Here is a 27288-nt window from a genome sequence, read left to right as displayed (position 1 = left end):
TAATTAGTCTGATTCCATAATCTCATCTTTAGTATGTACAGATGAGAATCCTTTTGGGAATTTACAGTCTCTTGAGTTAGAGCTCTGGGTATTTCTCAGGCACTAGCCTTTTTTTTGTGGGAGCTAACCCTGACGTGGTGGCGCTGTGGACTAAACCGCAGAAGCCTGTGCTGCAGGGTCAGAAGACCAAGCAGTCGTAAGATCGAATCCACGCAACGGAGTGAGCGCCCGTCGCTTGTCCCAGCTCCCGCCAACCTAGCGGTTCGAAAGCATGCAAATGCAAGTAGATAAATAGGGACCACCTTGGTGGGAAGGTAACAGCGTTCCGTGTCTAAGTCGCACTGGCCATGTGACCACGGAAGATTGTCTTCAGACAAAACGCTGGCTCTATGGCTTGGAAACGGGGATGAGCACCACCCCCTAGAGTCGAACACGACTGGACAAAAATTGTCAAGGGGAACCTTTACCTTTACCTTTAACCCTGATCTGTACCCAATCATTGGTAAGTATAAAGAAATGGTACTTAGGTTTTGACACTCTGGGCTAGCTACGACAGCATCATTGCATGTTGTATAGCTGTTGAGATATAATGGCATTTGATTTGGCTCAACTGCCTTGGACTGCATTGTGAGCATTACATATGCTGGCTGTCTTTTCATGCTGGTTTTCCCAGCACAGCAGAATTTCTGCATTGCTTGACATGTCATGATATCAGATGGTGCCTTCAAAATTTTTCAGTTTATGTTTCCCCTGCATATAAAAATGATAAAATGCAAACACTTAACAATGCCTACTAGTCTTGATGCATATCCCCAAATACCAGTTGCTATGTAGGAATATGAGAGGGAGTGGTAACTTTATGAACCTGCTTGTGGATGTAACAGAAGTACAGGTTGTCCATTATAGGAAGCAGGTTGCTGGATTTAAGGGAATTTTAGCCTGGCCCAGCTGGAATTTCCTTATGTTTTGAACATTTCTCATTTTATCCAGAGAAAGAAATTGATTGGTTTGATATCAATGTGTTAGAAAAGTGTAGTCTGTGAACGTTAAATAAATCTGGCATTAAGATTTTGCTTCACAAAATAGGTTAATGAAGTGTGTGTTGAAACACCAGGATTATCACATGATTTGCTTACATAGTATATTTTTATAGTCAATAAATGTATGTATAGAGTATGTGCATATAGTATTGCAATTATTATTTTGAGATTTATTTTACCTTTTATGGTAATATATGCTTTTGTACTTGGAGCTCATGGAAGACCTGTTTAGAACAGGAATGTTGGTTCCTAAGTTATTTTCACAGCTTATTACTTGGCATCATTCTCAAAAAAGATCAGAGGATAGCTTAGTGGAATTGTTTTTGGAAGAATGATCATAACCTTATGAAAACTGGCACATTTTATTTTTGTGACACTGCCTCTGAATTATTAAAAAGATCTGGCTGAATGTTGAACCATTTCTGGAGAATTCCAGAAAGAGCAGATGGTTTCGTCCGTTGTGCCCATCTGGCCATGTTTTTAGAATTGGTAATAGGTCTTGATTATTCCAGCAAATCTTTAGGATTATTCCAGAAAGAAATATTCCCTTTTGTGACCAGATAGATAGATAGATAGATAGATTGATTGATTGATTGATTGATTGATTGATTGATTGATTGATTGATTGATTGATTGATTGATTGATTGTGAGGAGGAAAGGCTGTACAATTAAATGCAAGAAGAAAAGCCTTCGTGGTGCATCCTGAAGAGAAGGATTTGGTCAGTGAGGAAATTGTTGCTGAGCAGTACTAAAGGAAAAGTACCAAACTATGGCTGAAACAATCCTCTTCTTGCATTCTCCAGTGACTTCCACTCCACCTCATCCATCTGCTGAAAGAGGGAAAGTAGGAAGCAAAGATTGTAGGCCAATTCCCTCCTCTCTCACTCTTAAATAATTTGTCTTTCTGAGGTAAGAGGAAAAGGTTGCAGGTGCTCCAGGCCTGGGTTATGTATGGAAAATACTTGAGTGAGATAAGTCACTCAGGATTTGTTAGTAAATTAGGGCTAAGAGAGTTGAAGCATTTATTCATGGGTGTAGACCACACTGAGGTGGTGTGATTCTACTGAATTTAATTGAACCTTACTTCCAGACAACGTTCCCTGTAATTTTCAGCCCTGTTGGGTGCGGCTCTGCCCCTTGTGTGTGTGACTCCCCCACGCGGGGTTCTGTTGAAACTGGAACCAAAGCGGCTGAATATGATTGCTGTGGGTACATGGAGGAGGAGGAACATTGTGTGGAAAGGGTGAGAGTTGTGCGTGGGCAGGTGCACACCTTAGAGGGAACCTTCCTCCCAGGTATGTGGCTATAAGGCTTCTTGCATAGCATATGGAAAGTTACTTTTGTAAACTTCAAAAGGTGGTTATTTTTGTGAGGATAGTTCCCTGTGAGTAATGAAGAAACTTTTTAAACTGGAGAATTCTGGTTTTATAAATCGGTAATGTAGATTCAGTCCATGCATCTGATAAAATGACATCTGATCCATATACCATAATAGATTTGTCCTTTAAGACTAATAGCTTTTTACTGCTCCAAACTACCTCCCCCACCTGGAAATTGGTACCTACACATGTCAAACCAATGGCAAACACACACACACACAGAGAGAGAGAGAGAGTTGTAGGAAAACCCTAAAACCCGCAGAGATGGAGAAAATTGATACATCTGTTTTCACTTCCAAGTCTCTCACAAAGTGTATATTTCTCATGTGGTAATATATGTTCTTCTTTACGGTCTCTGTGAATGCACACTAATGGGTTTAATCTGCGCTTGCACAGAGGTCTCCAGAATATTCTAGAGCTTTATGATAACATTTGTCAAGGACCGCCCCTCTAGTACACGTGGTCCACCCATCCTGGCAATTACCTTAGTTCATTTTTGCCACCGCTGAGGTTTCCCCTCTCGTCAAGCTTTGTTTGTCATTGCTTCTTTAATCTGAGGAAAATTGGAAAAGACTTTTCAAGTGCTTCTTTTCAGCTTCTGTACAATCAAAGAAAAATTGTAACAGACTTTTCACGCAATTTTTCCCTATCGCCCCCCCTTTTTCCCTCCCTGCCATTTATGGCCCCTCTTTCCCCATTTAAAAGGTGCACCTCGTACTCCAACAAAGTTCCCCTCACAGATGGTCACAATCTCTGTCTTTTTTGCCTGGGGGAATCTCACCAGCCTTCTATTTTTCAGTTCTGCAAGAACTTCACTAAACAAACCCTTGAACTCGGACAACAGCCTCTCAGGTCATTCCTCTGGGAAAGTTCCTTGCTACCAGCTTAGACTATGGAACCATCCCAAACATCTCAGCCCCCTAAAGAATCTCCGGGTGCAACTACCACTTCTCTGACAGTTAAGTCATTTCCAAGACCAAACCGAAATCAAAGTCTAAATCTTCCAGTTCAGCGAAGTCCACCCTGGTACCAAACCACCCCCTTTGGTATCGGAACACTCCAAATCAAAAAAACCCAAAGTGGTCTTCCACCGATTCTCATCAATCTTTTTTCCATCACCTACGATTTTTTTCCTTGAGCAGTCTTTACACACGTTGTATGTTAGACACGCACTTGCTTTCTGTGTCTCACAGACTTCCTCTTTCAGCAAATCAAAACGACTTTTTGTAACACTACACCTCCCTCACAGAGGTTCTTATATTTCATCTCAAACTGTATCCCATTGCCTTATTGCAACTATAAAACTGGCATACCAACTCGCCTCTACCTGTTGGTATTAAGGCTTATTCTACCAGAGTTCTGGCTACCTCTGCAGCCTTTCTTCATGGAGTACCACTCCCAGACATGGGCAACGTTGCTACATGGGCAATGCCATCTATGTTTGCCACCCGCGATCGCCTGGATCTGAGAACCAAAAAGGATGCAGCATTTGGGAGAGCTGAACTTTCTTCTGTTCTTCCATGACATCCCTCCTGCGGTAAGTTAGCTTGTTAATCACCCATTAGTGTGCATTCACAGATACCACGAAGAGAGGTTACTTACCTGTAACTCTGGTTCTTCAAGTGCTCATCTGTGAATTCACACTTTCCTCCTGTCCTCCCCTCTGTCCGTCACTCCTGTATCACCTTGATGCAGCGGTGAGCTCTTCTTAGGAACTGAGGTAATTGCCAGGACGGAACACATGTACTAGGGGGGCGGTCCTTGACAAATGTATCATAAAGTTCTAGAATATTCCGGAGACGTCTGTGCAAGTGCAGATTAAACGCATTAGTGTGAATTCACTTGAAGAACCAAAGTTACAGGTAAGTAACCTCTCTTTTTTGTTGTCCTATTTTTTTAAAAAAAATACTATTCATAAGAGTAAAATAAGATGGACAAAATCTAATAGCACCAGTGGGTTAGAATGTCCTCCCTCCTGTATGTCAGGGTGTGTGACCAGGCATGCAACCAGGCTACTACATCCAAGCACCTCATCACTTAGCCACGGCAAGTTGTACAAACGGTACACAAATGCCAATGAGATTCTTGTCACAATTTGCCATATTGTATGATACTGCACTTCTGTTAAGGCAGCGGTCCCCAACCTTTTCGGGACCGCCGACCGGCTGAGGAAGGTGGGGCATACACCCCCACTCTCTTGTGCACTCGTGAAGGAGCGTGTGCTCTTTTGCGCAGGTGGGCGCTCTCAGGCGCATGCATGAAGGGGTGGGGGAGCACTCACACCGGCGCTGGCATGCGTGCATGTGCTCGAAGCAGCTGTGGGGGGTGCGTGGGGGGGCGGGAGGTCTGCCTTCGTGGCCCAGTCCGGCTCAGGCCATGGACCTGACAACCTCTGTGTTAAGGCATATTCTTTTGCTTCCACTTTTCTGTCTTGAGCCACAATGAACCTGCAGATTACCAACTCATTTGTAGTTGATTGCCTGAATTGAGTCAAAGGGCTTACGTTGAACTGAATTTTTCATGCAAGTGTGATGTAATATGAAGCATTTGATTCACAGATTATGACTTTGGAACATTTTCTATAGTTACATTAATATGGATGTGAATGTGTGATTCTCTTACTAATTATGTATCTCTTGTTAATCAGAATCGAATGGAGGAAAGCAAAGCACTGTTTAGGACAATTATCACGTATCCCTGGTTCCAGAATTCTTCGGTCATTCTGTTCTTAAACAAGAAAGATCTTCTAGAGGAAAAAATAATGTATTCTCACCTAGTTGACTATTTCCCCGAATATGATGGTAAGAGAGACTCTTTTCTAAATTTGTCTACTGCATGTCATTGAATACCAAGAAGTTTAACACTGCAGGGCTGACAAAATTGAGCAGGCTCCCCACTCTTTCCCTGTCTCTCCAAGTCTTTAAATTTGCCAGTGCCGAGTATTTACCTTTAAAACAATAAATTCAGTTTTCTTAACTATATGTATACAGAGGTAGGTGAGGGGTTGGTAACTAGAGAAATAACCTGTAAAGCACCACTGTTTTAGCTCTTCTGAATCAGATTTAGAATGGAGAGCTATTGGAAATACTATTTGTGTGTTTGAAGGATGTTGAAGATCAGTCATGGTAGCTGTGGTTGTGCATGTTCACAGTAACATAGATTCGAGTTTGGAAATACTGTATTACAAGCAGTGATGTTACTTGCAACTCTTTTTGGAAATGATATAAGAATTATTTTTTAAAAGAAATATTCAGTTTAATTAACAAACAAGAATTTCCCGGAGATACTGCAAGCGGAAAAAAATAAAACGTGCTGCTTATATACCGCCTCATAAAACTTAAAGCAATCTCTGAGTGGTTTACAATTTAATTACGTGACCTACACATTACCCCCCCCCCCCCAAGCAAGCTAGTACTCATTTTCCACACTTGGAAGGATGGAAGGCTAAGTAAACCTCGAACTGGCTACTTGGGATTGAACCCAGGTCATGAATTGCGTTTTAACTGCAGTTCTGCAGTTTAACCACTATGCCACAAGGTTCAGTTAACAACTTGTCCTAGTATTTTTCAGTGAGTTGAGTGACATTTACAGGTTATTCCCAGAGCATGGGGTAGGGGTCATTGCAGGAGATAATGAATTATATTTTAAAAATACAACTGAACTGAAAATAATTTAAAAAAAATCCCATCAATTAAAAAAGTAATCACATATTCAAGGGTTCTTTCTCAGCATCAAGCAAGTTGCCCAAAGGCTGCCTTCCTAAATGGTTTTGAAGGTGTTTGTTTTAAAAATCTTAGCAATTTTTCCTCTTCTAGTCCAACAAACCAAGTAGAATATATAAAATTCCAATTTTGTGAGAGAAAATGTGAAATGATTTTTTAAATTGGGTGTGTGTACTCATAGACACATACTAAGACTTTGTTATCTACATCAATCCTATTGTGTCAATAGGAATAATTTCCAAAGAACTGTTGTGATTTCCTAACTTTGGAGAGATTTTGCACCTCCTGAAATATTCTACTAGGACAAAATAAAACAAAGGTGTTTCTCCTTCCACCCCTTTCTACCTTCTCTTTTCCCAAACTCATTCTGTACTCCCCTTTCCCATAGAAAGCCCCCCAGATCTTCTCACTTTGCCCTATACTGTAAGACTCCAGTTTTCTATCATGTACATCTTCCTTTTCCTTTTATGGGCAGGAAGAAGTTTGATATATAAAATATGCCCTCTCTCATCTTGATTAGGGATGAGGGTACTTTTGAGAAGCACTTACTTTCCCATGAGCACAGTCCTTTTCCTTCCCCTCCCACCCGACACAGTATATAATAGGGAATTTAGTTCCATCCTACTTCAGAGCAATGTTTGGGAAATTCTTGTTTATAAACTCTTTGCGGGGGGGAGGGAACCCCTACAACTTACTCTCGAAAAGGCCTGGCTTGGTAAGACAAATTTTACCTGGGCGTGTAAAAATGATTTGAGTCAGTGTGGGTGTTAAGAACTTGATTTAATACCTTTCTTTTCATTCTTCTTATACAAAGGCCATTGTACTTCAAACATAGCAGGCTTGTATTTTGTTTGCCCATGCTAAACAAAACATTTTTTTTCCTGGTACAACAGGACCTCAACGGGATGCACAGGCAGCAAGGGAATTCATCTTGAAAATGTTTGTCGACCTAAATCCAGAGAGTGAAAAAATTATCTACTCCCACTTCACTTGTGCCACAGATACAGAAAATATCCGCTTTGTCTTTGCTGCTGTCAAGGACACGATCCTCCAGTTAAACCTGAAGGAGTACAACTTGGTCTAACTGTGCCTCTTAGGTTTCCCTACTATACTCCTATTTGGGCAACTGAAGATATTCAAGAAGGACTGTATTATCTGTGAAAATGATCTGCATAATACTAATTTATTGCTGGCCTGGACTCTTATTAATGTTCACAGAATTTATAGTAAATATTATGATTTTATTTAAACTTTACAAGAGGAAAAACAAAAGATGCTGAACTACATTCGCAGCACATTTCCTCATTTTTTTTAGTCAAAACATTGTGACTCAATGTGTTTTAAATCCTCAGTTGTGCACTCATAAAGGATAGGGGCTTGGATTGATTTTTTTGTTGTTGTAAGTTGGTTGGTTTGGTTTTTGTTACTGAAGCAAAATCAAGTTGTTCCTCCTGTCTCTGTCTTTTTATTTTATTTTTTAAGGTACAGTTACCTTTTACACGAGCTTCATTCCTTGGTTTCCTCTGTAGTTATCAGGTCAGGAAAAAAGCTGTCACTAGAATTTAAGCCATCAATTGTTCAGATTTTTCAGTAACTACTTTTTAAAAAATGATTGACCATGTTGATACTCTCCTTTTTTTTGGTGGATATGTCAAATACATCTGCTTTTTGGTACTCTCTTTGCACTGAAGGCTGGGAGTGTTGTTCAGTGGGAACATACATTAACTGTAGCAGTGTTACAGATTTTACTTTTAATTGTACCATCAAAGCTCAGCAAACTGCGCAGAACACAGCAAAAAATTGTTAAGACACAGAGTCCTGAGGTAGAATAGCTTTATGTTTTTCAATTGCCATGTGCCATTACATTTTCTTCTTTTCCAGAATAGTTCTTTTCTTTTCTCCTTCCTTCCTCCCTCCCTCCCTCCCTCCCTCCCTCACAAATGCCAAACAAATGCCATGGACACTACAATAGCCTGGAATTAGTAGTTTTAAATTAATCATACCATTTAGATTTCTCAGCCTAATTTCAGACCTTTTTATTGTCTGTGAAGTTTCATGTTGCCAAATATGGCTTTTCTTTTATAAAAGCATTATGTACCTTTGAACTGTAAGATCTTGATTTAAAATGCCAAGTTAATTTATTCACAGTTTGTTCCAGAAAACTGCCAAATCTTTGAGCAGCTAGTTTTCAGCTTCTCTGTTCCCTCTTGGTATTAGGAAGCATTCCATTTCAATGCCAAACAAACAAAAAAATATCCCCAAACAAAAACAAACAACCATGTAAGTAAAAATGCCATTTGGTGCTACATGTACACATGTATATGATCTACTAATTCAAAGTAAATTTTACTTTTATTGAAGATGGCATAGGATTGCACAGCAGGTCCCCCTCCCCTTTTCTTAATGCACCTTTAATTGAAAAATGCAAGGTTGAAAATAAAGCATTCTTGGTATGGTTCCTTACTTAATGGATTTGGAGATTTCAAAATGGGATTTCTTAAGAGTTTTTACTATAAATGAAATGGCTGAATAAATCTTATTGTAAGGATGCAGTCCTATGTACATTTACCTGGGAGGAAGTTCCATTGAACTAAATTGGAATTTCTGCTAAGTAGACATGCATAAGATTGCACTACAAGTACACAAAGTTTTAACAATAAAATGGGGGGAAAATACTACACATGCCTTGATGAGCATCTCTTCTTTGCATCATTTTTAAGGTTTTGTGTAAAACAACCATGTAAATAAGAGTGTTGTTAAGTTGCAGAGCTATGTATGAAGGGTAAAGGGGGTCATATGTGAATTGTAGCAATTTTTCATAAATGCCATGTTGCAGCACTTAAGTAGCCACTATAGTTCTGTGGCAACATTTGTGGCAGAGGGGAGAGTAATATCACCTTGTTGGTTTACTGACAGACTTTAACAGGGGGTGTCATTAATTGAGCATTAGTTTCAGTGACCTGGCATAGGATTCCCGTTTTAATGAGCATGGGCGCTACCACAGCAGTGCTTGCTGGATCATCTTCAATGAATACTAATGAGATTTTGTCCTCCCCCCCAAACTTTTCCATTAAAATTAATGAAATGCTGAATAACTTCTGTTTTATCATGATGAAACATCTTGTAATTTTAAAATGGTTGTAGGTATAGTGCAATTTTGAATGCTATAATCATTGTACATACATCTATATGTATTGTACATACTTCTATATAGAGATGTATTGTACATACATATAGATATATTGTACATACATCTATATATATATGGCAGCATCCATATGGCTTTGTAATCATTAATTTTTGGCAGATTGAATGTGCTGTATCGATATGTATCTATGTAATTGTTAATGTATGTCTTATAGATAATTCACAATTTAAATGTTATTTTATTTACTTTTTTAAGAGAAGAATGTAAAGTTTTGTCAGTTTATTTCTGACTAGGTTTTTTTTAAAAAAAATTATTTACAAAATGAATTATTATAGTGCAGAGCGGTACTAGCTTCGTGCAGTATAAAATCATTTGCACAACCCTGATTACTAGAAGTGGACTGAAAATACACACAAGCGTGTTTCAGTGCACGCATGCACACAAACACACATCAATTGGCGTTTCCATTTGCGTTTTCAAAGGTTTCCATTCAGAGGGAGAGCACAGCTTTGTTGGAGTTTATGCTACATACTGCTGGATTGTATTGTTTCTTGACAAAGAAAAAGGAAGAATAGTTTGCTACTCTTGCCATTTCAGGTGGGCTATCTCACAAACTATTTGTTTGGGTTTTTTTTTACCACTTGCTCTTCCATCACCATTTAGTAATCTCTTTGGTAGCTCTTTTTGGGAATGTTTTCAAAATTCTTCTAGCTGGTCAAAAACCATGTGACTAGCATGTGATTTTTTTTTTTAAAAAAATGCTTATTTATGCGTGTTGATGAAAATGTGTATGGACCTGTTCATAAAAAGAGGCACCAAAATTACAGTAAGTAATTTTACATTGGAAAGTTTTGTGTTTGGGATCCCCCCCCGCAATTTTGCCAGTTTTTATTCCCTTGAGAAATTATGAGTATACTTCACAGGAAATTGAGCTATAGAAACTGAGATATATATATGTCCTGTGTAGAAGATAATTTACAGTCTTAACATATTATGCAAACATTGTTTGAGGACTGCACTTCCTTAAATATGTCATGCTCCTAAATTTAATTTGCCAGATCTGAGTAATACATGACAGGCTGCTCCTTGCTTTAAATATAACAGTGTTGCTGCTGTTATGTTTCTAGCACACTCAAAGTTTTTTATGTCACAGAGATAACAAACTCTGTGGCATAGAACATGAAAAGTGCCACTAAAATGGGAAGCGAGGCTTTAGTCTTTACTTGCAGTATTAAAACAAGGAGATGAGACAACAGGTACTATTTATGCCATTCATTTCCACAGAACTTGAACAAGGCCCTATACTACTATATATCACACCTATAACCTTGTACTGGGGGTTTTAACAGCATTTTCTTCAAAGTAATATAATCAGGCAGGCCATTATTGTGGAAACAGTCTCCAAGACACATTGGCTGTGAAAAACCAGGTGTCAGATGGTAATATCAGTCATGACGAGCCAACTCAACAGGCATGTGAAACCTTCATACAGAAGGCTATTTCTGGACAGTGTCCAGCACATACAGGCATGAGCACAAATATTGCTGGCGAGTGTATTTGTTTATTTGAAGCCAGTGTGAGACAGTGACTTCCTATATGATAATGAGTTAAATCTGAATACAGGTCGTCTAAGTTTGTCCTATGGGCTATGCATTAGCGGTCTTCAAACAAACTGGGACTGTGGAGCATGAGTGCCTGTTAGTTTCTGCTCAGTCCTGGATTTCTGTACCCGCTATAAATTGAGAGGTGCATGGCAATATCTCTTCTGTTAAACAGAGAATGTTTACTGATCATCCCAGCTTAAACATATTCTTTTTTAAAAAAGAGTTTTAGAACAGAAAGAACAGAAAAGTGTAAATATGCTATGAGATTGGTGATATTTAATTTATTATGGATCTTTGCAAGAAGGTTGGACTTTTTTTTTGACTTGTACAACAAAGAATCTAAGTTTACTTAAATTCCTTAGTTTTAAGACAGACATTTTCAAGACTACCATTAATGTATTCTAAGTAAGTTAGACATTTGGTTAATATGTTTTTGACATCTGAAGGCAAGAATTGCCAACACACTTTACCATGTGCCAGAGCATCACAGTGCTTTTAAAGAGGCACACTGCTCTTCTCACTCACAACAGATGCCGTTCAGAATTATTTTTGTTTTTTCTTTTCTGCTATGCCTTACAGTTTTTGAGCCCAGACATGGGCATCTCTTCACAGAACTAGAGGAAAAGTAACAGATCAGAAACACTTGTACTTTTTGCCAAAACTGAGTATCATAAATGACAGGGCAAAATTAAGCTTCTTAGAATTGCATGCCCTTGGTGTTCATTAGGAGTACAGTTCTCTAGAAAAGTGTGTTCAGTCAATGTTATAGTTACTGGGAAATATGCATGAGCAGTTCCCATTTAACCCAGTGGGATTTGTGTAAGAGAACCTTGAAGATTGTATCCTAGGGCATAAAAGCTATTGACCTACAAAATATTCATGGGTGTTGTTTATATTTGTCTCGATATACAAACTCTTAAAACTTGCCTTTTTCAGAAGGTAACTTCTGGTTTTATTCAGACATATGGAGGAAATACACATGAGCAAAGGTGTTTTTCTTTTTTTTAATTCACCAAATTGTTTTTACTGATAAACTTTCTTTTAATTAAGTCACCACATTAATATATTTTTCCCATCTCAAAGGTTAAAAGTGGAGCAGACTTTTTTTACACAGAGAAAATTAGTCCGAAATGACTGCATGATTTGCAAAGAAGAAGAGAAGGAGGAAGAACATTCCATGGTGTTTGTGGGGAGGGAATCTGCAGAATAGTAGTAGAAGACTATCAGGCTCTCCCAACCTTTAGTTGTAAGATGCAGATGATTTTTGACTTGCCCATTGATCTTTCCCAGTTGCTTTGCATTACACACAAAAGACTGAAATGATAGACAAGCAAAAATGTTAACACACATGGAAAAAAATAATAAAATGTACCCAAATTAATAATGTGCTGCCCTTCTTGAAACTCTTTATTTTTCTAAAGTATTGTTTCATGTCAGCTACAACAGTATTTCACTTAGCTAGTGCTGCGTCCTTAGTATGTTATCATGGCCTACCAAAGACCTCTTCAGCAAAAATCTGATCATCTAGTCAGCTTGTATATTTGAAATTCCACCATATTACCACCATCAGACAATGAACTGTTTTGCACATGACTAACTACTGCATTTAAATATTGGCTTTTGTAAATATCAGTCTTTCCAAAATACATTTATACATCTATGCATGAAATATATATTTTCTTTTCTACATGTAGCCTTAAATTAATTTAGAAATTGTTCCACACACTTTTCACCAAAGCAAATTGGCCTCTGATCCAGAGCTCTGGTATGGATTTGCAGCTTTTGTATGAGTAGGATCTTATTAAATTAAATGAACAGGGTTGGAAATTTGCTCCATTTTGTTCTGTCCATTGAGGTAATCCATTGAGGTCACTCAGAAATCACACTAGCCAGAGGAACCCATATATACTTTTCCCATGACTGCGAAGTGTTACCAGGTGATAACAAATTTGACTTTTCCTCTCTACACTGTTGAGGGAATAGACTCTTTTTAGCTGTTACTATGTGTGGGTCGGGTCGTTTGATGGCCAGTTCAACATGTGGTTTCATTTACTGTTAGTATGCCTGTACTCAAAAAAATGGGTCAATATATTAACTCTGTTATGTTGTGTGATTTTTTTCCCAAAAAGGAAAGGAAGAACAATGTTTAAATAGATAATTTAAAAAATTAAAATGTTAGGCTGCAGAAATATTTCGCTGTACAGAAATATTTTCTCTCCAAAGGGTACTTGTAAGATGCAATTTGTGATTTCTTTATGCCACCACCTTGGGAGTTGTTCTTACAGGACCTGTATAGCAGGAGGGATTTATACATTTAACAGTATTTTATAAATTGCACTTGTTCTTAATGTCCTTCAAATGCATGTATCATTGATAGTGGGGGGGATTACAAGTTTTTGGGAAGAGTAAATGTTGTATAAATACTTCCCCATATGACCTTGCTAGATAAAATAATAGCATTTGGGGCCATACTTTTGTACTCCAGTATCTTCATTCCTTTACATTTGCATCTCTTGAAGTACTTTTGGCTTGTTGTTCTCCTTAAATGCCTTTTTATTATAATATTGGAATAAATACTTTTATTCCAGTGATTACTTTATAGTGTAGTGATTTATCGTAACTGGATACACTCAACATTTTCTGGTTAGTCATAACAGCTCAAACGTCTGTTTCTTCCCTCCCTTGCCACCACCCCCCACGTTAGACAGTCTCTCATTCACACCATTAATAAATATAGGTTGAAAGTGTTGAGGTGCATTAATGTGTACAGGCAGCATTATTCTGTACTTGTGTGCTCAGAAGTGGGCCTCATTGAATTCAATGACATTTACTCCCAGTGAATGTCACATGACTGCATCTCTAGTTGTGGTTATATATAAGAAGAGAACTTAAACTTTAGAATGGAGCAGCTCTGCTAATGAACAATTCTAAAGTAAGAGTAGAATATATTTTTCTTTCTACTGGACTCATTAGAATGACAGGATCATCTTGCAAAGCCACTGTTTTGTGTTTTTGAACTGCAGTTATCCAGTTAGAGTATGACAACTATCTCCTTAAGAGCATAGCATGTGCTGCTTCTGGATATTAGAAAAAGATTCAGTCCAGAGGATGTGCCTTGTGTGGAATTGAGCCTTTGCCCTCCCAGATTTTTCCGACTACAATTCCTATAGTCCCTTATGATCAGGCACGCTGGCTAGGCCCGCAGTCCTGGGCGAAATGCGGCCCTTCAGATGTTGCTGAACTGCAACTCCCAGCAATCCTAGCCCACATAGCCAATAGTGAGGAGTGTTGGGATTTGCAGTTCAGCAACATCTGGAGGGCCGCATTTTGCCCAGGTCTGGGGCTTCTGATATTAAGAGCAAAATGTGGGGAAGGGTCCAAAGTTACCCGCCCTTGCCTTTAGGGGAATGATAGAGTCAGAAACGACAGTCAGGAGACATCTTCCTCAAATACTCTTGTAAACTGCAGTACAGAAAGAGTATTTAGAGATTTCTAAATTAAATACATAAACACTTGCACCATTGTACATTTCTTAGGATTATTGGGGGGGGGGTGACAGTTGCACTGCTGCAATACCAATACTGTATAAATACTTTGCGTAGATGTGTTTTAGCAGTGGTTATTGTGTTTCAGTAGCCAACAATAATTTTTTAATAAAATAATACTCTGAGCAGCTCAATAAATGTAATAGAACAATAGTAGAATTTCCTTCTATAAAAAGCAGTAGGAAAAGACTATAGACATTGCTAGTCATCATATGGGCCTACAGCATTCTGTTACTAGAAGTAGATGGGCAACAGATCAGCCTTAGTTATATATTTACTCAATTTTTGAGTTGTCCTAGAGAAAATGCACTCAGTGCAGTGTACATTTAAAAGGTGAAACATAAACCACATAAAAATGTGGTGATTTGTTACAAACCTATGTCCCTTCTCAAAAAGGGGGAAAAATCATGAATCCAGTTGTTCCTTGAGGAAAAGTTCTGGTGCAACAAAATATGTGGGAAGTTGTACTATTTTGTAAAAGACAGCATTAAATAATAGGGGAAATATGCATATTTGCATAATTTAAGCCATCCTACTCCATTAACTGTGCAGATTTGTTCACATGCAGATTTTTGCCATAGGTCTTAGGACCAGCCCTGTCTTACGTAAAGGTAAAGGTTCCCCTTGACAATTTTTTTGTCCAGTCGTGTCCGACTCTAGGGGGCGGCGCTCATCCCGCTCTTCAAGCCATAGAGCCAGCGTTTGTCCGAAGACGATCTTTCCGTGGTCACATGGCCAGTGTGATTTAGACACGGAACGCTGTTTACCTTCCCACCGAGATGGTACCTATTTATCTACTCGCATTTGCATGCTTTCGAACCGCTAGGTTGGCGGGAGCTGGGACAAGCGATGGGCGCTCACTCCGTTGCGTGGATTCGATCTTACGACTGCTTGGTCTTCTGACCCTGCAGCACAGGCTTCTGCGGTTTAGCCCACAGCGCCACCACGTCCCTTCTTAGATTAATGTTATTTCAGTTTGAACTCCATTTTTCCAGTGTATTCATGTAGAAAAAGCTGGAGAATATCCCTAATACCTACCTCCCCTCCTGATTATTAAAAGTAATTCAAAATAGACAACTCAGCTGTAACCAACAAAGCATATGTATAAGTTTCTCAGAGTCCCCAGACGATCATTGTGTTCCCTGCAGCATGTTAAACAGAATAAGGGGGAAAAAACAGTTAAGAATGGCCACACACAAAAATCACAAAGGGAACAGAACTTGTCAAATTTTTGTAAGTTAATTTGTAAGTGAACTCTAAAAATCAATATTAATCTATTAGCAATTTAAAATCTTTAACTTGGCACATTAGGAACTAGGCATGTCCAAAGTTGCAAAAATAGGCTAAATCAAGAATATTTGTCTAGTTTTGGTACAATTATGCTCAGAGCAAATAGCCATTGCTCACCTCTAATGCGGAGCAATACACTAGCAAATCCTTATTCTATTTAGCATTTGTGAGCTGAAATTCAGTACTAAGTCACAACTAGATTAGGTGCACTAAAGGAAAAGGTCACAGTGATGTGGGATCACAAGCAACCTCCTGAATTCTAAATGTATAATTGTATGATTCACAGAGACGTTGCTGTAGTCAAGTGCTATGTTGTTCCCTCCCTCACTTAATTCCTGCAGACATCTTTGTCTGCAACGGAGAAAGAAAATGAAGATGGAGAACCAGCACATATAGCTATTATTTGTAACATTTTTGTTGTGTTCTCGCCATCAAGCCAATTCTGAGTTACAGTGATCCTAATAGGATTTTTTAGTTATGTAAGATATTACAAGGGAGGATACTTGAGACCACGCCTCCTGACTGACTTTGCAACCTGGGTCTGGATGCACCTCATAAAAGCAGACTTAGCACATACATCTGCCATGAATTTGTGGGATAATTCTTTCTGATCTGACCATAACAGGGTGATACACAGTCTAAGGAAGTGGGATTTTACCTACTAAAGCTTACAATTTGTGTGATTATTTTGTAGATCAATAAGGATATCACCTAATTCTTGCATTTGTGTAAGATATTCAGTGAGTGGCTTACCATTGCCAACCTCCACCATGGGGTTTCATGGCCAAGTGGTCATTTGAACCCAGGTCCCCAGAGTTGGAGTCTGGTACTCTTATCTACTACAGTAGTACCTTGGTTTAAGAAATTAATGTGTTCTATGGGACATTATGTAAAGTGAAAAATTTGTAAACCGAAACGCGGATTGCCATAGGAACAGGGTGGCGCTATAAACCTCCAGGCACAATGCATCCTGAGGGAACTTTCTTTGTAAACCGAAACAAACAAAATGTAAACCGAGGCATTATTTTCAATGGATTTCTGTTTGTAAACCCAAAATTATGTTAACTGAGGCATTTGTAAACCAAGGTACTACTGTACCATCACTATTTCATAGATATCCCAAAGAGCATTCACCAGTGAATGATAGGATGCATTTAGTCTCAGAAAAAAATTTCAAATGTCATTAATTCTTGACTGCAGCTATGCTTGCCAACTCTTGCACCTGGGCCATTAACACCAGCTTGATACGGCAATATCGGTGGCAAACATGTATGATCATGCTGTGAAGATGTTAACCAGCCATTTGCTTAGCAGATGAAGCTTCTGTGAAAGCCACAAGACCTCTCAGCCCTGTTTTTCTCCTGATCTGTTAGAAATCCAACCTACAGTACACACAATTTTTTTTCTTTAGCACTGCATTTTTCCATGTGAGGCAAGGAGGAGAGGAAAACCCTTGAATACATGATATAAACACCCAGAAAGATATTAATCAATTCAGCTATCTGAAATGTGCAGAGTCTTGAAATATGGCTATAGAGAGTATGCTGTTATGAGCACTTCCACATCAACATTTACTGCTGTGTCACTAAAGATTATAGGGAACACAGCCTCTCAGAGGTCAAGAGGCGGCCAAGCCATTTCTACTTCTTGAGGGTTCTGGTATATTAACATAATTTTAAAATGCAGAAACAGGGTTCCAATCTTAGGGCATATTTTAAATTTGAGACTGTGAATACGAGGTCTTTCTTGGCCAAATTACTCTCGTATTTTCTCCACCCCCAGAATAGGCCCTGATTGGGAGGCCTTCCCAAACTAAACTTTGTGACCATGTCATATATTTCAAATATAAATGGCATTGTTTTTGTTGAAGTTTCCTCCTCCTGTCTGATTGACTTCCTATTTGCAGAAGTGGAATGAGTCACTGGTATGGGTTCCCAGGGTGGGGAGTACAGTACTTTCAATGGAAAAATAGCCACCAGATCTAAATAACATTTTCACTTCCAATCAGACATACAGCTTCCCCAGTCTCTTTTTCATTCCTTCATTCATTCCCTCAAACCAACCAACTCTGGAATAAGCACTGTAGCTAGTATGACACTTGCCCTGCTTTGGAAGAGAGTTGCTGAACTTGGACACGGTTTGTCGTGTGTTGGTTTTAAGGCATTAAATCGTTTCAAGGAATGCATCCTGAAATCCTCTTAATTCTTGCCATTTATGAATTGGATGCAGTCCAAAGTTTATTATACAGGTATATGAGTGGATATTTTGGTTCAGTTCAGTTCAGCAGCTACCATGCAGGAAAGGGTTGAAGAGGAACATATAATCTAAGAGGAGTGTATACCTTTCTTTAAATGCTTGTTAAAATGCCCTCAGTGTCTAGGGAGAAAGTCCCGAGGCAGTGCTTAATGGCACCAGCTGGAGATGGCCATGAATCAAGTTGTCCCTGTCTGGGCCGAGTTGTCATGTCTGCACAGGTGTTGTGGGGGCATGGCGCCCACCTCCCCTGTACACTCACCCAGGATTCCTGCCCGCCTGCCTTTGAGTGGTTGGCTGTGGGAGAAGGGAGAAGAAAGAAGAGCCCTGTGCAAATAGTGAGTGGGTCATCATGCTGGGGAGGAGGGGAGGCAAGTGTGCTTTGCCCAAGAAATGTGCAAGCATGCAGAGGAGGTGGGTGTGGCAACAGTGCAGGTGCAACAATTACTCGGCCCAGACAGGGACGACTTAATATGTGCCCATCTCTGGTACCAACATTTACACCCAAAAGGCAAATAGTAGCCCTGCCTTTCTCAAATGTGGTCAGGAAATATGATAGATTGGCTCAAAGGCTTCAGACCTGTTAATGCCTGGGCAAGAGTACATGAAAATGTGTATTATGTTCTGTCAAGTGACTCCAATAAAATTTTCAAGGTAAGTGAGATAAGTACTGGTTTTACCAGTGCTACATACACTCAACCAAGTGGGGATCTGAAAGCAGGTCCCTTGAGCACTAGTCCATCGCTCTATCTTATGCTCTGGGCATAGGCAGTCCTTAAAATAGACAGGGTGGAAATTTTACTTTTTTTAAAACCAGAATTCTCAGAATCCAGTAGCCAAACTGATGAAATTATGTGTCCCAAGTTCCAGCCATAGGCAGTGTGAGTTTTTCGGGCCAAAACCCAACCTTTTTGAATCAGGTCAGCAGCAAACAAATATGTAACCTGTAAAATGATCAAAGGATCAACATTACAACCCTATCAGCAAATTCCAGCTAGAAATTTGGTGTCTGTAGTTTTTTGGTCTTCACATAGCCAGCCCTACCTACCATTTGGAAAAGTTAGGCATCTACCTCAGGCAACAGATAAAAAGTGTCATTAAATTATATTTTCTTTCTCATTTACTTTCTTGGTATTGCATTTTAGACTGCCAGAGAAGGGGAAGGATGCTTATAAGATTTTCTGCCACATGCATCACAATACCACGGCTGCTTTAAGGGAGTATGTGCCTTGCTCTGAATAAGGGGAGGGGTGCCATTTTCCCTCATGCCTCAACAAAGCATTTTGGACCACATGTGCTATTAGTTCTCTTCTGTAGATCCTAGTATTCCACCATGGTATATTTATCACTGCTTGGAAAAGTATAAGTTCCCAAGTATTGGGAAGCAGAATGTAAGAAAATGTTTTAGTGAATAAGATAAGTGATCCACATTATCTTGCCTTTTCATATATCATTATCCTTGGGTGCTCACTGGAATTCAAATAAACATACTTTTTTGCCTCATAATTATGTTCATTTTTTCCTTCTATCAAACTTTAAATTCTGATTTAATATGCAAAGTTTGTTAATATGTGTGCTGCTTTTCTGCACTATTTTACTTTCTGTGACCTTTTTATGGGTGCTTAAGTTTTGTGCAGTACAATAAGCACAAAACTTATTCTGTAAAAAAATGAAGAAACACACTAAGCGCTAAATGAATTCAATATCCCTTAGCATCATTTTAATCTTTGTAGGTTTCTTAAAGGAATATATTTTTAAAAATTATAAGGATTAACAAATAAGGAAAAATGAATTTGCCTTTTTTTCCTTTTTTACTTGCCCACTAAAGAAAATCAGAAATCTTATTTTTGGACACATGGCCCAGTCCCTGTTAATCTAACTTGTTTTATAATGTAATAAGGATAAAATGATTGGAATGGAGAATCTACCCTAAACTCTTACAAAGGGATAAAATCATTAGTAACAGTAATGTAATATTAGTTGTGTTTGAATGACTGAAGCAATTAAATCAACAATAAAGATATATGTACAGCAAATAACAGTAATAGTAAATTTGATTAATCAAAATATTTGAGCCAAATACAGTAGTAAATTATCTCATTGTATTCTTTAAAATGGGTGTTAAACATCGGGTTTTATGTAAGCAAATGCAAGACAATAGTTGTAGAATTTATAGCCATGAATAATCTCATCTCTTTAGTTAGTGGCTTAATTCCAACATAGACTATGAATATCCAAATAAAGTGCTTGAGACATTCATTATGGTATCGCTTGAAAAAAGAAAGGGATGAACAAAGACTACTGTTGACACAAAGGCTCTGTAATGAATTCAGCCACAAAGTTGGATTGGTCTGAATCTCTTTGGACTGATTCAAGGTGCAGCTACACAGCAGGAAAAATGCAAATGAATCAGTTGTGAAGTTGTACCTGGGAAGTTGGGTTTCCCCAGGTTAATTTGCTTTGGGTGACCACATGGGAGTCAGCAGAGTCTCTTTTTTCAGCTTGTTAAATATTTGAATCCTTTCCTCCCCAGACCTGGGCCCTGGGTCTGCTTGTTTCTCTCTTCCCTTCCCATTCTGCTTCTTTCTTCTTTTGAAGGCTTGCTTTCCTAGTGCAAGACCAGTTGGTGACCAGATTGGGAGGGGGGAGCAAGGGATTGGCAAAGAGATAGGAGAACATTTTCACATCAGCCTTGTTTCCAGCTTCCAAATGCAGCTCTGCTCTGCTTTGGCAATCCAGATTTGCAAGAGGCACAGTTAGAGCAGAACTGCCTTAAAACTTTCTCCTCTCTTCTCCCCCCATTCAGTTGGCCAGCTGCCCCAATGCTAGATTAGCAAGACTTTAGAAAAAGAAAAGAAAAGAAAAGAAAGAGAAAGAAAGAAAGAAAGAAAGAAAGAAAGAAAAAGAAAGAAAGAAAGAAAGAAAGAAAGAAAGAAAGAAAGAAAGAAAGAAAGAAAGAAAGAAAGAAAGAAAGAAAGAAAGAAAGAAAGAAAGAACAAGAAGGGAAGAGAAAAGCAATCCCTGGCACTAGGTGTGTCTGCCTGTCTCACAGCTGCTGGAGCTGGCTGGAATGGCTTCAAATACAATGGCAACAAACCTCTCCATATCAGCTTAAGTGATCACACCACTTGAACGCATGTGAAGGCATTCAATTCTAAAAAAGCAGAAGCCCCAATGGCAAAGGAAGAGACTATGGGTTGCTGCTGGTAGGGACTCCGGGTGGATTCTCATTGACTTATATCATATAGTCAAAGGAAAACACTACGAATCAGAGTGTCCAAATCACAAAGCCTTTCCCACATTATTTTTTCAATGTAGCTACACCTTCAGTGATGCAGAAACTAAAAGCTGGACAGTACAGTCTTTTTCAAGGGTTATGCTAAAAGGATTTTGAGGATAGAAGTGCTCATGTAAGACCCACCCCTATGCCCTCTCTGCATCTGGGGGGGTCACTCTTTCCTCGTCCCCACTCATTTGGCAGTGCCAAGGATTGACTCAGATCTTCTGCATGCAAAACATGCACTCTATCACTGAACTACATTCTTTTCATTAGCTGTTATCCAAGCCTTGCCATTTACAATGTTTCATTTCTGAAAGGTAATTTTACAAGACATTTTAATAACACTGCCTCATACTTAACCCTAGCATTTTTACTTTTACTTTTTCTGTGCAAACATGGCATCATGCTGTGTTGGTTCACATTCTCCTTTAATTTTTCTGCCAAAATTGGAGATAAAGGTTGATTCAACAATGTGTATTTAAAACATGACTGACTTTAGATTAATATTATTATTATTATTGGGTCACTAAAACTGCCGAATTGACTAGGCCAGTGTGAATTATCTCAGAGCCTATGCCTTTTAAGGAAACTGGTTGCCACAAATTACAGGATAGCAAAAGCTTTTTTTAAAGTGACACTTTTATCATTCTGTAAAATGAGAATACTACTAGAAGCCAACATCTATCCTGAATTTAAGCAGACCAATTTAAAAATCATAACAACCAAGTAGAGCTTCTACTAAAATTGACTGGACCCTGGTTTTCCTGTAGTCCACACTATGTAGGAATTGTTATCTTGAAAGCATATGTGCAAATGATAAATTATAGGTAATGACCTGAAGATATACCTGTTTATCCGTATATTCCATATATTCCAAGAGATAACATTTCCTACACAAGGTAGGCTACAGGAATAGAAGAAAGTTATATGAAAGTAATACATATTTTTGTAGAAGCAGATCCTCAAATAAACTAAATGGTATATCTTAACAATAGTTGCCTAGTGTGAAATACAGCAAGAGACTTAACAAAATAATAATACATTTTAATGAAGAATCATAACATGCCTAAAATAAATCTGAAATTCAGTAGATTGGATCTAGGCCATGGCTGCATTTTTGTTGATTTAACTTAGACTAAGCCAGTAGGACTCATTAAGAAGGCATGTATGCAATCACAATTAGTGTGGATCCAGCCTCATATATGTAAAAAACAATGGGTCTTGTGCTCAGCTACAAAATACCTTTGTATTTGGCATCACCTTTCGTGGACAGTAGGGCACTTCTTACTTTGTTTAGATTAATAGGCACCAATGGCAAAAGTTATTTTTTTGGTTTACAACTCTCAGAGTAAGAGAGTCTGCTGGCCATGGTAGCTGAAGTGTTCTGGGAACTGCAGGCCAGAAAATTAACTTTTCCCATTTCTTCTGAAAGCTTGAACTAGATGATAGTTAGGACAATAGTGGCATGCAACTTCTTCTAACTTCTAATTCTGGTAAATATGTATCTGCCTTTATTAGAAATAGAATAAAAATCTGACACAGAAAACGTGTTTTTTTCCTGAAACAAGTCACACTGATTAACCTAAATAACTTAAAAAAATATTGCCTGCATTAATCAAATTCAGATTACAGTACAGTATTCTAGTCATCCAACTTTCCATGGCATACAAATTAGACAAAACATTTTTCTTCAGAAAACATTTTCTTTTTTGAACTTCTGCAGGCAGAACTCTTAGTATAAAGAATTTTTTTTTAAAAAGCCTGAGAAATGTGGGTCGTGTACATCTACGTTTTGCAAACCAATACTCCAAAAATTCAAAAGATGGAACTTGGGAAGATGAAGCTGGCCATTTTTGTTTTAGTTGCAGTCCATTGCCTTTGAAATGTGGAATAAAAATAAGTGGCATTGAATGTAGTTTGAAAGATGATTGTATGTAGTTTGAATGATGAATGTAGTTTGAATGATGATTGTTGTCACTACAACCCCACTACAACCCCACTTTTCCTACATTAATGGTCTCAACAAAGGTCCTGTAATTATTTTTGTAGTGGTGGAGGCTTCAACATGATTAAACAGGTCATTGTGGAAGTTGACTTCCTGCTGTAGGCTGGTACTTCCGATTACTCCCTTCAGTCAAGTGAATGCAAAGGTGGTTAAAGGTCTTTGAATAACAAACCCACCCACCTCCAGGTGACAATAAGAACAAAAGCTGTAGAGGTATGTTAATACAATGCCAGGAAACAGGTAATGTGCCCATAGACAATATATATAATAAGTAGGCATGACCTGAAAATGCTGATACTATTAAACATGTACTGCAAATTGGAATCTACAAGAATATGATCTAGCTGGGCCGGTCTGTCCTGCCCAAGTTTCAAGAACATTATAGTTTACTTTTCTTCAGTCACTTTCAGATAACCCCTGTGTACATTCATCCAGAAGAAAGTACACAAAGGACTGCAGACCAAACACAGCCCAATATTTATTACTATACAGTCCCTCTCGCAGTCCAACTTTTATTGAATTCCCTTTGGATCTCTCTCACTGGTGGTGCCAAGACTTATTCTAGTTAAAGACTGTTTCTGTATTAATCGATTATGTTATCTCTATGGCAACAAAATATTAATTTTAAACTTTAGAGAGACCAAGGGCATATGCAGGGCACAGTAATAATAATTACATGCTATCAAGTCAGTTCTGAGTTATGGCAAGCCTTTTCAGGGTTTTCTAGGAATGGAGCACTTGAAAATGGTTCACCATTCCCCTCTTTTTGGAGGGCTGAGGGACTGCATAGCTTTGTCCAGGGCTAGACATGTTGGCTCTTCCTTCCGGGAGGCACAGTATGGAATTAAACTCCCTACCTTTTACTTAGTAGCCAGATACTACCTCACTAAGCTATTTATGGTAGCTTATGAATATCATACGAATGTACAAATATTCTTCTGCATAGATGCTATATACAATATAACTGAAGCCATAACTGCCCCAAATCACTACAGTGTTGAGAGAAAACTAGCTCCAGAGCAAATACAGAATGCAAACAAAAATTACAGAAAATACAACATTTAATGGATACTTATTCCAGACTAATTCTGACACACAATGTTTTGCAGACCTATATTTTTCAATGAGGCTCCTTGACATAGAATACTGATGGCTGCTGGTCTTCATCTCATGTCTCTAGAAAGTAAACCAATTCCCCCTGAGCTACTGTGCATATTTCTGTGAGAAAGAGGAAGGGAAGGAGAATCCTTCTGTCCATGTGCCGTCCTCTCTTCCCTCAGACTCAGAAGGATTCCACAATGCTAGCCCCCCCCCCCCAAGTCAACATAGACACAGATAGGAGGGGCAGAACCTTCTGAGAGCCCATGGCTGCCCTAGAGTGCAGGAAAAGATCAACAGCTGAAGGAGAAACAGGGTGGATATAAAGGTCAGAGAAGAAAGAGCAGAGGAAAAGACTGAAAAGAGGGCAGCGGTAAAAGTAGTGGTAGAGTTTGGTCTAGGAGAGGGAAGACAGGAAATAGGAACTCCCTGAAGGGTGGGAGTGGGTGACGAAAGAAGACTCCTGGACAGGGAAATGAGTAAAACTCATGATGCCCCAGGAGGAAGCTGAAAGGCGGAGGAGACATTGTTCCCCTAAGAAACCTTCCTTTTGGTGGGAGAGAGAGAGAAGTGGGAAATGTGGAAGCAAGCAGGAGAACCGGCTGCTTGAGAAAGAGAGTTAGGGGAAAGGAGAGCGGAATGGAGCACTTCTCCAAGGGATGGACTTATTTCCCGGCATGAGCCTGGGGGACAATCCCAAGCCAAGGAACAGGAGGAAGTGCTATGTGAGAGGAGATGGGCACCATGTTGTTGTGGCTGCCAATGCACCATATCGCCCTCACTGAATCAGGTAGAGATGGAGGACAAGCCTCATGAACTGAGGAAATCAGAGTAAAGGACTCTGAGGTTTGTTGAACCATACCATCATCATTTGGAAGCCATAGATACAGGAACAACTCTATAAAAGAAATAGGACCCACCAACAAAATGACTTGCTTAGAACAACTGTATTCTAAGTTTTGTACAGACTGGTGGTTCTTCTTTGGGGTCTCTGTGAATGCACACTAATTTGAGTGAATTCACAGATGACCACTCGAAGAACCAGAGTTACAGGTAAGTAACCTCTCTTTTCACATTTTAGTCTTCTAAAATGTTGTTGTTGTTTGGTTGCTAAGTTGTGTCTGACTCTTTGTGACCCCATGGACCAGAGCACGCCAGGCCCTGAAGAGCCTCGTGGCACAGTGGTTAAACTGCTGTACTGCAGCCAAAACTGTGCTCACGACCTGGGGTTCAATCCCAGGTAGCGGCTCAAGGTTGACTCAGCCTTCTATCCTTCCGAGGTCAGTAAAATGAGTACCCAGCTCACTGGGGGGGGGGCAATGTGTAACCTGCATAATTAACTTGTAAACCGCCCAGAGAGTCCTTGAAATGCTATGGGGCGGTATATAAGCAGCACACTTTTGCCCTCCTGTCTTCCACTGCCTCCCGGAGCTGGGTCAAATTCATGCTGGTAGCTTCAATGACACTGTCCAACCATCTCGTCCACTGTCGTCCCTTTCTGTTCTTGCCTTCACACTTTCCCAACATCAGGGGTTTTCCAGGGAGTCTTCTCAGCAGATGGCCAAAGTACTGAGCACTCAGGGTTAATTTCCTTCAGAATAGATAGGTTTGATCTCTTTGCAGTCCAGGGGACTCTCAAGGAGGAGACTCTCAAGAGTCTCCTCCAGCACCACAATTCAAACGCATCAATTCTTTGGTGGTCAGCTTTCTTTATGGTCCAGCTCTCACTTCCATACATCACTACTGGAAAAACATAGCTTTGATTATGCAGACCTTTGTAGGCAAGGTGATGTCTCTGCTTTTAAAGATGCTGTCTAGTTTCTTCATCGTTTTCCTCCCAAGATTCAGGCGCCTTTTAATTTCGTGGCTGCTGTCAGCATCTGCAGTGATCATGGAGACCAAGAAAGTAAAATCTGTCACTGCCTCTATATCTTCCCCTTCTATTTCCCAGGAGGTGATGGGACCAGTGGCCATGATTTTAGTTTTGTTGATGTTGAGCTTCAGACCATTTTTTGTGCTCTCCTCTTTCACCCTCATTAAGAGCTTCTTTAATTCCTCCTCACTTTCTGCCATCAGAGTGGTATCATCAGCATATCTGAGGTTGTTGATATTTCTTCCGGCAATCTTAATTCTGGTTTGGGATTCCTCCAGTCTGGCCTTCTGCATGATGTATTCTGCATATAAGTTAAATAAGCAGGGAGACAATATACAACCTTGTTGTACTCTCTTTCCCAATTTTGATCCATCTTTGCACAAAAGGTTCCTTTAATATCTCCAGTTTTCTTGAACGGATCTCTGGTTTTTCCCTTTCTATTCTTTTCCTCTATATCTTTGCACTGTTCATTTAAGAAGGCCCTCTTGTCTCTCCTTGCTATTCTTTGGAAGTCTGCATTCCACTTTCTGTAACTTTCCCTATCTCCCTTGCATTTTGTTTCCCTTCTCTTCTCTGCTATTTGTAAGGCCTCATTGGACAGCCACTTTGCTTTCTTGCATTTCCTTTTCTTTGGGATGGTTTTGTTGCTGCCTCCTGTACAATGTTGTGAGCCTCCATTCATAGTTCTTCAGGCAGTCTGTCCACCAAATCTAGTTCCTTAAATTTATTGTTCACTTGCACTGTGTATTCATAAGGATTTGGTTTAGATTATACCTGACTAGCCCAGTGGTTTTTCCTACTTCCTTCAGTTTAAGCTTGAGTTTTGCTATAAGAAGCTGATGATCAGAGCCCCAATCAGCTCCAGGTCTTGCTTTTGCTGACTGTATAGAGCTTCTCCACCTTTGGCTGCAGAGAACATAATCAATCTGATTTCAGTATTGCCCATCTGGTGATGTCCATGTGTAGAGTCTTCATAGAATTGGTCAGTTTCAGCCTCTTCAGCTTCCGTGGTTGGTGCATAAACTTGAATTACTGTGATGTTGAAAGGTC

At 39.3% G+C, this 27288-nt stretch overlaps 1 protein-coding gene across 1 annotated transcript in view; it reads left to right on the top strand.

Annotated features, from left to right (window-relative positions):
- The window catches only part of LOC110076012 (guanine nucleotide-binding protein G(q) subunit alpha), a 151771-nt gene extending 138286 nt beyond the window's left edge, over window positions 1-13485 (top strand). The window contains exons 6-7 of the mRNA XM_072992236.2: window positions 5068-5221; window positions 7036-13485. Of these exons, the coding sequence (XP_072848337.1) occupies window positions 5068-5221; window positions 7036-7226 (345 nt within the window). The 3' untranslated portion in view covers window positions 7227-13485. The remainder of the gene's footprint in view (window positions 1-5067; window positions 5222-7035) is intronic.
- Window positions 13486-27288: the final 13803 nt, after the last annotated feature.

This window comes from Pogona vitticeps, chromosome 2, assembly GCF_051106095.1.
Source record: "Pogona vitticeps strain Pit_001003342236 chromosome 2, PviZW2.1, whole genome shotgun sequence".
In the NCBI taxonomy this organism is placed as follows: domain Eukaryota; kingdom Metazoa; phylum Chordata; class Lepidosauria; order Squamata; family Agamidae; genus Pogona; species Pogona vitticeps.
Note: the sequence above shows the minus strand (reverse complement) of the source record. Positions and strands in the feature narration are given on the sequence as shown.